At 35.5% G+C, this 11730-nt stretch overlaps 1 protein-coding gene across 1 annotated transcript; it reads right to left on the minus strand.

Annotated features, from left to right (window-relative positions):
• Window positions 1-2499: 2499 nt before the first annotated feature.
• On the minus strand, window positions 2500-10133 carry LOC109001082 (protein argonaute 5). Its single transcript, XM_018978211.2, has 22 exons — window positions 9462-10133; window positions 8711-8937; window positions 8450-8599; window positions 8187-8320; window positions 7965-8071; window positions 7474-7577; window positions 6722-6860; window positions 6513-6629; window positions 6308-6418; window positions 6151-6222; window positions 5610-5732; window positions 5343-5514; window positions 5140-5264; window positions 4917-5054; window positions 4313-4455; window positions 4152-4214; window positions 4011-4074; window positions 3619-3754; window positions 3469-3542; window positions 3241-3335; window positions 3105-3136; window positions 2500-3016 (listed from the first exon to the last, which is right to left on the minus strand). Exons 1-22 carry the CDS (start codon window positions 9954-9956, stop codon window positions 2850-2852), a joined length of 2988 nt encoding a protein of 995 aa, XP_018833756.1. The 5' UTR covers window positions 9957-10133; the 3' UTR covers window positions 2500-2849.
• Window positions 10134-11730: the final 1597 nt, after the last annotated feature.

Genomic DNA, 11730 nt, shown 5'->3' on the forward strand with positions numbered 1-11730 from the left:
GTTATTTCATTCTCAAGCAATGAGCACGTTTTCTAAATACTTACAGAAATTCAGATGATCATGTTCAGATATATATATATATATATATATATATATGAGGTATATATAATAACTTTATACATGTTTTCCCTGCATATATTTGAGGATAATACCCAGCATTAAATTACAGGTTTTGTAAAGATCAATGCAGCATATGATCCATTCATCTTTGTATCAACTGTTCCAAAATTCTGATCTTTTCGGGTCCTAGCTAATTGGTAGATTCAGATGGAGGCCAGTTAGTGTGAATTTGTATTGAATGCAAGTATATAAAGCTCAGTTAATGTTATGAAAATTTGTTTTTTAAGTTAGTTGAATATAAAATGGAGCCATATGATTGTAACAGGTATAACGTACGCAGCTTGTTGCTGTAATTTGAACATTTATAAAAAGAAGACCTATTTTTCCGGTACAGTTGAAATCCAACAATCCGATTGAATAGCTCACGATGATGGCTTGAGCATTGATGTGGTGCTCGGATGCTCATCTATGAAGTTAATAATAAATAAAGCAAATAAAATATAAATAAAGAGACAGACACAATGACCTATCATAGCTCTCAATACAAATAAGAAAAATAGGAATGAAGGGAGGTTGAAGAAGATGCTTTCCTTCTAAAGATAAAATATCTCCTGTTAGAGATTATCTCCTTTTATAGAGGTCTCATTCATTCTTTAGAGTAATTAAGTCCTACTTGTTTTATGTCACTTTCACCTTTTTATATTTGCATCAATCTCTCTTGACTTTATCTCTTTCTGATCTTATCTCTTCCTTCTACTTTTGGTAATGGGTTGGAACCAGTTCATTTTATATCTAACCAAGTTTTAAAAAAGGGATAAAAGAATTTAATAGCAAAAAATGGCAAACTCAAAGAGTTAAATTCTTAAATTCTTAAAAATTCATAATTAATTTTGTGGTGCAGTCCCACGAGGTGTTTTGGAATAGCATTATTGCATGCTCTTGTGCCCATACAGTTGTTAGATACGACCGGCGTGTAGTCGTCCATGCCACGTTAGACGCATATTATTATTATTTTTTCATTTCTCTAAACGCACATGTTCTCTCTCATCAGCGCTCTCTCTCTCTCATCAACTCTCTCTATCTCTTGCTCCTCGGGTCATTCGGGTCATCTCTCTCTCTCATCACCTCTCTTCTCTCACAGCTCGGTAGTATTTCGAATTAGGAGGGTTTGGGATGAGTGGTTTCCACGTCAGCCCTGTTTGCACGCCGTTTGCAACAGGCACTTGCAATAAGCGTTTTTCATGCCCATAAGTCATGGCATGAAATAGTGTGAGATGATTAGGAACATGTTTCCACGTCAGTTTTTTTTTTTTTTTCTTGGGTACAAAAGTAAAACCACCTCGATCTTCTTGAAAGAGATCTCAAAAGATCATCTTAGTCATTGATTCTACCCAAGTTAAAATATAAGTCTACACTTGAACTTGAAGTTGGGAGTCCTCGTGATCAAATTCGATTGGGATTATGTCTCCATCTTTGTTTTATTTATTGGCTACAAAACCACTTTTTCTCGAGCTGCATGGATTTCTAAAGATCACCTTAATCATTGAGTCTTGCCCAAATTAAAATACAAGTGATCTTAAAGTACTTGGGAGTCTTGAAATCATATATATTTTCTCACCTAACCCCCCACCTGTTAAAAAGAGTTACTGTCTTTATCGACTAGAATTTTCATGGGCAAACCATCTAATAATCATACGCCGAGATGTTGTTTTGATTTTGATATTATATAATAATAATAATAATAAACAAAAGCCAAGCCCTAGTCTTTTGACATGGATGGATTAGTGTTGAAAATTTGTACTCTTTTGCTTTATATATAAAGAGTAAGCACTCAAGATCATAGTGAGTTATGGATCTATTTTATATGGAGTACTTCTACTAATAAGTCGATGTAAAAAAATATATAATTTATAGTTTTATACTATCGACATGACATGATTTAATGTGTAAGAGATTTGAATTTTAAATTTCTGTGACAAATCAAGTCTTTTCATGTGAACGGAATAGATGAGGATTTACTTTACACACATACTCACAAATATAAATTTTTATTTTATGTATATGGATTAGGACGTGTAAAGAGTAAGGTAGGGATTCATGCACGTAATTAATTAGTACTATTTAGCACCATAGATTACGTGTCTTTAAAAGAGTTGGTGAGACAGACAGGAATTCCTCAGTCAATCATATTCTGGAAAATCAAAACCAGGAAAAAATTGTTAATTGGTTTATTAATTATTTTCACATAAATGTAATAAAAAGACATTAAGATATAATTTACTTTTGATTGTCCGTGTGAAAAGCAAGCAAAACTAACGGCAATAAGGAGGAAAAGCAAGAACAAGAATGATTACGTGGGCTTACACTTTTTTATAAGGAAAAGTTTGAAAAATGCTACAAAATCTTGAGGAGAAGGAGAAGAACATTCAACTTTTCTTTCACAAAGGAAGTTCATGTATGACATTGTAACTACGGTTCAAGTGTACATAGCAATGCCAGCAGTTACACGAACATGGATATTTATACCCAAAAGTCTAAACGCCTTTGCAACTGTTACTACTATAGCATATCAACATTTATGTACCTATAAAATACACCGAAAACCCGGCATATCTGAGACTCTCCATTCTTCGTTTCAAAACACTGCCGAAACACCAAAAACCGTCTATTCACTAGTCTCCATTTTTAATTCCAACGCACCAAAGAAGGAAGGGGAGCACATATTAACAAAAAAGTTGGAAACAAAAGGGGCTTTGAGCTTCATCATCCAAAAGGAAGTTCTAAATAATTTAGCAATAAAACATAACATCTTTCACGTTATCCTTGATTAGAGGAAGGGGCCGGAACTCCATTGATCTGCTCTCACTCCCACTTGTAGAACCACTGTCTGATGTCTCGCCCTCGATGTAATAGCGTGCCCGAAAAGCTGCCAAGTGGGCATAATATGCAGGAGGAACTGCATATGCAATTATCCTTTCAGGAATGATACTCCAATGGCACAATTTACATAAAAAGGAAAAAGAAAAGAGGCAAAAAGATCAAACCTATGGAAACAGATCGAGTGCACCTTGCATACCTGAAATGAAAAGGATGTTCAGCTGAGTTACAAAATCAACAAAACAGAAATACTTTACAATGGCCTTGTATGAAGTCATATGAACAAGGATCGGAAGGATTTACGTGTAACATAAATTGTTTGTTAGCATTTGTAAGGCATCTGCAGTGAATCGATTCTCATCATACAAGACATGGTAATGAGTGGGCCTACTAGTTCCCTGCAAATGCAATAAGAATGAAAACTCAAAATAATTCATTTCCGATAAACACAAGTCTATGCATATGCATCAAAACAAATTCATGACGTCAGCTGTGTTTTAAGTTAATGCAACCAGATGACCCTAGCTTTACCTGAATTCCGGCATGGCTGTTAAGGTAAAAGTCAAATTCTGTCGGATGACAAATCTTGGTATCAACAACAGTACCTGGACATTGAGATTTAACGAGATCAGAATTAAATAAAACAAGCTGTAATTAAAAATAGCGAGACAACCCAAAAACCTGGAAGAATGTTGCCACTCCTGTCCGTCTGATCACGACTATTATGATTCATAGGGAAAAGGCGTGTATGATGTCTTTTCTGCACTACAACAAAGGTAATTGGAGGTAGATATCCCTCCTCTAGAGAGAGACAGGCCTGGAAGAAAAACACTTTCCAATTAGAACTGGATATGTCAAAAAACAACAAACTATTCAATTACATAGAAAACATGACCATCGTTTTTATTTCTATAACTTGTGACAACTCAATCAGAAATACAAGATTATTGTAACACACAATATAAAATTTAATTAATGATTTTGGAACGTCTCAAGTCCTTGTGACAAATTTCATTAGATAACCAGCTGCTGAGGAATTCCAGACCGACACATCTCAGCAAGATATATAATACCTTTCTTATTGCATCAATCTCATAAAGCAGAACTTGACTGAACTGCCCTTCACTTACGCCATCCCTACCTCGTAAAATAAAACAATATCAGATCAAGCCTAAAAAATAGGTAAACTTTTAGCAGTCCAAAATAGACTTCACCTGTAAAATATAATCCTGTGGGGTTTATGTCCAGTTGATCTTCTGAATGCAATAAGTAGTTCTCTGCAAAACAACCAAAGGACAATAAGAGAAGAATTAAAAAATAAAATAAAAAATTCCTTCCCCATAAGCAATAAAGCACATGCATGTTGACTTCTTACCGAATCATTCCTCCATGAACTAAACCCCTTTGAGGATCTTGTACTGATTTATAGAGATCATGTATAATTTCTTCACGGTGAGCTTGCGAAGAGAAAATTCCTCTATACCTAGTAACCTCTGGCCAATCCATGGAAGCCACTACCTGTGATATATAATTTAATACAATCTATGACGCCGTTTAGTACACAATCTATATTTATATATTATGTAATTTGAAACCTATGACACCACATCATCCACTCTCCAATTACATTATATTAAATGCAAACTAAATAATATATGCCACAAAATTAAACTGATATGATACATAAATGTCATAAAATTAAAGTTAAAAGAGTATAGAACATAGTAACCTCATTACTTGATGATACTACATAAAAAAAAAATGGGTTCATAAAAATGAGCCTCTCAGTTTTTTTCTTGATTTTTTGTGTTAGATGTTATAAATAAATTTAAAACATATTATATATCTTTAAACCAATTCTAATTTAAAAATTTCTGCACAATTATACATGTTATTTTCATGAATATATTAAAACCATTTCCATAAGCCAAAGGTCTAAAGATCAAGTAAAAATAGGGATAAAAAACTACAAAACATACCGCTGCTATTGAAGGACTAGAATCCTCCCCTGGTTGTGGATGCGTCACATCCGCACCAAATACAATTGTAGGACGGTCTGTCAAGAGAGGAATGTTTCTTTGAATAGCATCATGTAGCACACTGTTACGTCCCCCAACCTATAAAGATTGAACCCAGTTGAAAAGTGGAAAAAAACCCTAGCATTCGACAGGAATAGCCAATCAGAAATCATACGGAACAAACCTTCACATTAATCTTGAGGGATACATTCTCAAGATACTGATTATTGTTGGGCTTCGATGCCTGCCTGGGCTGACAGCACTGAGAAACTATTCCGAGTTCAGTTTCACAAATTCGTTTAATTTTCCCTGTGAGCAATGAGTAATCTTTTAAGCCAAGGAAACAAATTCTAATCATAAAATTGGAATGCCAATTAACTTACTCACCATACGACCCCTTGATATCAGGCAAAATAATTATCAACAGTTGGAGTTGCTTATTTGCCACACCAATTTTTTTAAATTGTTCCACACATTGTTTGTGAATATCCATGAGAGCCCTCTCAATTTGACCAGATTGAGCTGAACGTATGGGAACCAAGGGCTCTGGGTTGAAAACCTGGCAGATATTAAAAAGCGTCTACAAAGTCAATAATCTGGATTCAGGACAAGATCTACACATCATACAATCAAAAGTAAATTATGAAATCATACCATTCCTTTGCTGCTGCACATATTGATCAATTGGTCACAGAAACCGTAAGGCACATCCCTGTGCACTCGTGAAGAGAAGCTCACACATGTCCAGAAGTCCACTTTACCACCATTGATCATTTTCTACAATATCGGCAATTCCAAAGAATAATCAATTATAATATAGGTATGCAAACAATTTCATTAATAAAAATAATAGTTCCCTTTAAAATATAAGATAATATGACACCACTGAAAATTTGGAAAAATGCAGCATAGAGGTTCACTCTTTTGTGGATTTAAAGGTCCACACCTCAAAATGAATTTTATAGAACTTCCATACTAATTTGTGTGGGTCACAATTGCCAATAAGAATACTACAGAGCCCTACACCTAACACCCACCCGTGCATCTTCCGCGCACCAGAAACGCACAACATTTAATAGTCACGATTTGCTCACAAGTGGAACAACAGAAAAATCAGTTATGATGGAATGGTACCAATTCCAAAACAGTTAATATTTATTTAATGGCTATCCAGACCAACATGTGGCTATCTCACCTTGTTCATCATGTTCCACTGCCCCATCCTGGGCTGTTCCCTTGGCTCTCTACCAGTATCATGGTATCTAATCTGCAAAGATGGAAGTGACAAACTAAACATGAGAATATATGATTGCCTAAATAGCTCAAACAAACATATTTTGACCAAAAAATACCATTGGAGATGGCAAAACTCGAGCATCAAGCACTGCCAGTTCATCTTTTACTTTCATACCAAATTCCTCGTTTACAAGCGCGTTCCCACTAAAATTATTTCGATTAACCATCTAGCACAGAAGAAAACTACCCATCACAAACTTACTAACAAAAGGAGGTCTACTTTCAATTTATGTCAATAAGCGAAATAGCATTTCGACATACCTCCCTGATACTACCTTCCCTTTCATGAGGCCGTTGGCAAGTTGCTCTTAACAGGTTAGTTACTTGTTTTTCATTTAATCTCTTAGAGTACCTCTGTCCAGCAACAATCTTACAAAGCTGTAATTCAAAGAAAATCCTTTGTAACCAGAGATGATAACTATTCCTGATGTTTGGCAGGGGAAAAATTCTTTCTATGGTAATAATACAACCTCCATGGGCAAATAAATAGGTTTTGCATCGCTCCCAGCTTGAAGGGCAGGCAACGACACATGCTGAAGCCCAATATTATATTTCTCACGAAAATATTGAACAACCGACTTCTTTGTTTTCTTGTCATCCAGAGTAAACCTGAAGGAAATAAAAATTACAAAAATAATTACCAAGAGAGAAATGAAGGCACCAGAAAGAAATTCAGAGAAATGAGACAGACAGTAACAAACAATAATGGTAAGTGGTTCCAGCATTGTAGCTATCAGAAATACAACTTCAGTTAAAGAAAAAACACCAAAGTAAAGCTGCTGACAGCAACTAAATCAGTCACCATTAAGTCATTCTTTCATTGTTACACATACACCCCTTCATGCTCACATAGACTAGTTTTTATCAAATACATGGTTGACCAAACTGCTTAGTCTGAGCAAACCTAATACATGGAGAAAAATAGTTTCTAAGAGCATTTGGAGAGAACAAAAGAAACAAATATCTTAAGGAGATTGATATAGAAAAAAACAAGAAAAATACTTTCTTCTAGATTTTACAGAAAATCAGGCCACTTCATTTTTCTACAAGTTATCGAGAATATTATTGAAGAACTAACTAGTTTTATTTCCCATTTTTTACATATAGTAACATCCTGAATGAGTATTCTTTTTTTACTAGGTCCTGATGCAGATTGCACCTACAACATTACTCATAAGTAGAGAAAGGGGGAAGGGGGGCATAAAAGCACAGTAATACTCACATTAACTGGCTAGTTGGTTGCGCTGATACCCCAGTCACTTTGTATCTTTTGGTATACTCCGTATGAGTAAGTTCTACCCTAATTCCTCTAAGCGCTTTTTTAATCTGGGTATCACAAATGAAAGATATCCACTTCATGAACCATGAAAAAATCCATTAACAAACAATTGTAAGTAAAAGCATTCTCAAGCAAATAGGAGAAACAAATGTGAAGATTGTATATGTAATATTCTAAAAGTTTACACAATTACAACGCAAGGTATATAAATATACGTAGTGGATGGAAGGGATACTTTTTTTTTTACAAGTAGGATGGAAGGGATACTATAAAAAAGGAAACAAGAGATAAATCCATTTCCTAAGTTTATCTCCAAGAATATCTGAAATGATTCTGCGAAAAAACTCCCATTTAGATTCACGGCTGACCATGTTGCATCTTTCATTGAAAGTCATAATTAAATCATCAATCACATCATATAGTGGCAAAATAACCTTCAGACGATCCTGATCAGACAGATGCCTTGAAAAATTGAAATTAAAATGTTTTGCCACAAACTCTGTCACGAGAATTGATTCGTAGAAAGCTCGGGCAGACACATCTGCATCATTACAATCATATATAAGAAGCATGCAAACATAAATGCAATTGCAATTGAACAAATAATTTAGTCAGCATAGATGCCCAAAAGAGACTTTAGAAGAGGGAATCAATACCAATATTGAGAGAAAGCCCCATCTGGGTTGGCCGAAGACTCTGATAGTAGCCTCTCCAATATTCAAGGCCATCACCCAGATCACCTTTCCGGCCTAATTCTGGAGCAAAAAAGGACCTCCCGACAACAGTATACCTATAGTCAAATTTCCACCACGTTCGTACATGTGAGAGGTTTCACATTTTCCGCAACTGTAAATGCTTATGAGTAAAAGTATACGAAAGGAAACAAATGCACATATTCTAAGAAGAAACGGCAGATTACCTCTGGGATGGTGCCTCTCTAAGGACCACATCAAGAACTTGTATTGTCTCTTGCGGAACATCCAGCTGCCTACCACGTAAAAACTCCCGCAAATGATGAAGGTCGGAATTAGAAGCCAACTTAATTGCCACCCTAAATTGTCTTTCTTTCCTGAGTGTTGAGGAGAGCAGAGGCTTTCAGATAAAATGAAACTTAGAAAAACAAAGTCACAAACCATAAGATTTACTAAAAACACATTTTCGGGCATGCCAAAGAAAATACCTCGCTGAACCGGATGGGGCAGCTCGGGCAGCTCGATCATCATTTTCAGCTAACTTGACAACAAATTCCTTGGATTCAAATGGAAACGGACCTGCCACATATAGGCTCTTCCTGCCATCATAAGCGGGCCTTCGCCTTCCCAAATGTGACTCACCATACAACTCAATCAATTGCCTCATTACATCCCTGTTGATTTTCTTAGATGTAACTTCGGGCGTTATTGACACCTAAAGCAATAAAACAACCATATCATGTATGGAGGGATTAATGCTTGATAACACTAAAGAAAGCAAAATAAAAATAACTAACATTTGTTCAGCAGAAACTAGAATGGCTTTGACCTCCAAGAGGAATATACAATAAAATAATAATAGCAAGCAAATATCAACTCCATAGACAGACCACTTTTCACGTTGCCACAAATGCATCCCACATCACACGCTTAGAATAAAAATGTCTTCACCCAGAGGATAAGTATAGATCTAAAACACTGTAACATCCGGGTAGAAGACCCCAACAGGACTGTTAATAATGTAAATTGGAAGGAAAAATAAATCATATCTCAGCCAAAGTCAGAAAACATAAAAGAGGAGAAATAATTGAAGAACAGAGGCCAAAAAGCAGGGAAATATAATAGAAGAGACGGGGTGGTGAACAACAAAATTCATCTACAAAAAATGTAGGTCCACCAAGAGGGTATACCGACAGGCCAAACGAATAGGAAGAGTTTACATCGGGTACGGTTACTCACGTCGTAATGGTAGAGATTCCTGTCTGCCACTTCCACCAGAAAATGATTTGCTCGGACGACGGTTTTTCTACCGGCGGTACCGTATCCCGGCCTCTTCGGACAGCATATGGCCTTCGAAGAAGTCGGCGGCGCCGGAGCCTGCAATGTTAGCCGCTCCATGACTTCACTGCTCGGAGCAGCCGCCGAGATCGCAATTGAGTCCGGTGGCGGAGCCGAACTCGATGACGAAGAAGAAGCCGACGCAATATGAACCGACGGTGAAGGTGCAACAGGATAATCAGCCGCCTTTGGAGGCGTAGGCGGAGGTGGATTGACCGGTATTGAAGAAGTCGGCGAAGGAGCACCACGGCCTCTCCCTCCTCCTCCTCTACCCTGACCTCCTCCACTGCCACCACCACCGCCTCTGCCTCTTCCACCGCCTTGCTGAGACGATGAAGACGCCGGAGATGGTTGGTTCCGGCGAGATTCGGGCTGCCTGCCACCTCGGCGTGACATTGTGACTCACGGATTCAAAATCTGATCAGAGATAAAGGAAGAACCAAAAAAAAGGCGAAAGAGAGAGAAGGAGCGGGTGGGGGAGTGTAGACGAGATGAGAGTGAGGGTGTTATATAGAGTCAAAAAGGAGAGAGAGAGAGAGAGAGAGAGAGAGCGAGAGAGGGAGAGGGAGACTTCGGAGAGGGTGCAAAAGACGTGGGAATATGGATTTGTTTATGGACGGCATTACCGGCTGCGTGCGAGACCACACCGGTTTGTTTCTCTTTCTTCTTCTTTTTTTTCCTTTTTTTTTTAACCTTAAAGTATTTTAACCGAATCCCTATGAAGAATGGAAAAAACAGATACATGAAAATAAGAAAAAAAAAAGTTGTTATCTATACTTACCATAAGTGTTAATACGATATGGTAAAAATTTTTAAATTTAAATCAATACTATGATGGCATGATACATACGGTCCGGTTTTTTAAATAAAAACTCCCAATCCTCCGTTGTAAAAAAATGAATTTTAATTTTAATTTTAATTAAGAAAAAAAAATTAAAAATATGCGACTACGTATAATATTATATATAAAATTGTGGATACATTTAACATTACTCTAAGAAAAATTATATTCTAAATTATATGTAGAGCACACTTAATAAATCTTATTATTTAAGATTTTATTATTTAACTGATATATAATATATATGATTTGTTTTACACCCCTCTTAAAAATGGAATAACTGCGTAAATAATAAATGCATGGAGGAGGACACTCATCCAGTAAAACTCTCTTGCGCCTATCAGGTATTCCTACCAATGTGTTAATTGATTTAAATCAATTAAATTCGAGTCGTAAATGAATCAGTTATTATTGACAATTAAAGACGAAAAATGCTATAGTCACCTCCGATTGAGTCTCGACATTTTTTTTTTTTTTAATTTAATGATTAAGAAAATATTTTTTAGTGATATTATTGTAAATTTTTAAAATAAAATAATGAATAATAAATATGTACTATTATTTCTAGTCACACTGCTGGTTTTCAAATGATCTGTGAATATGAATAAAAATAAATAAAAAATTAGTAAATAGTAATAAGACTATTTTACTTATCAAACACAATCTCAGACTTGAATGTGTTATATCGATAAATATATTTGAATTGATAAAGTTTGAAATTAAAAGCAGCATTGTTCATTGTAATAAACCAAATCATATTGTGTATCAAATAAACAAGTTAGTCGGGTCATCGTGTAAATTACACGGCTCAATTCGATGATTCTGTCACCGGAATCAATTCGAGTCTATAAGGAATTAACTCAAACTCGATAGAGATTTAGGACTCGTTTGGATTCGTAAGTAATCTCAGCTCATCTCAACTCATCTCAGCTCATCTCAACTCATCTCACTACTATTCAGCAACTTTAACTCATAAATCTCACTACTATTCACAACTCATCTCATTACTATTCACAATCCATCTCAGCTCATCTCAGCTCATCTCAAATCATCTTCGAATCCAAACGTCTCCGATTCAAAAATGAGTTGAGATGGTTTGTAAATAGTAGAATAAAAATTAAATTATTTATTATATTTTATGTAAAAATTTAAGAAAATTGTTTTAGAATTTAAAAAAGTTAAATTTTTTATTATATTTTGTATAAAAATTTGATAAAAAAATAATGTTATTCATCATCTTAACTTTCATCATCATTCTATCATTTCATGATGTGTCATTAGATGATTAAAGATTATTTATTATATTTTATTTATAAACTTATCATCTAA

The sequence above is a fragment of the Juglans regia genome, chromosome 5, assembly GCF_001411555.2.
Source record: "Juglans regia cultivar Chandler chromosome 5, Walnut 2.0, whole genome shotgun sequence".
In the NCBI taxonomy this organism is placed as follows: Eukaryota; Viridiplantae; Streptophyta; class Magnoliopsida; order Fagales; family Juglandaceae; genus Juglans; species Juglans regia.

Coding starts and splice junctions, on each gene's coding strand:
- LOC109001082 (XM_018978211.2), bottom strand. CDS start 9,956: ATGTCACGCCGAGGTGGCAGGCAGCCCGAATCTCGCCGGAACCAACCA. Junction 8,072..8,186: donor GGGGCTTTCTCTCAATATTG/GTATTGATTCCC, acceptor GTAATGATGCAG/ATGTGTCTGCCCGAGCTTTC. Junction 5,733..6,150: donor AGTGGAACATGATGAACAAG/GTGAGATAGCCA, acceptor CCGATATTGTAG/AAAATGATCAATGGTGGTAA.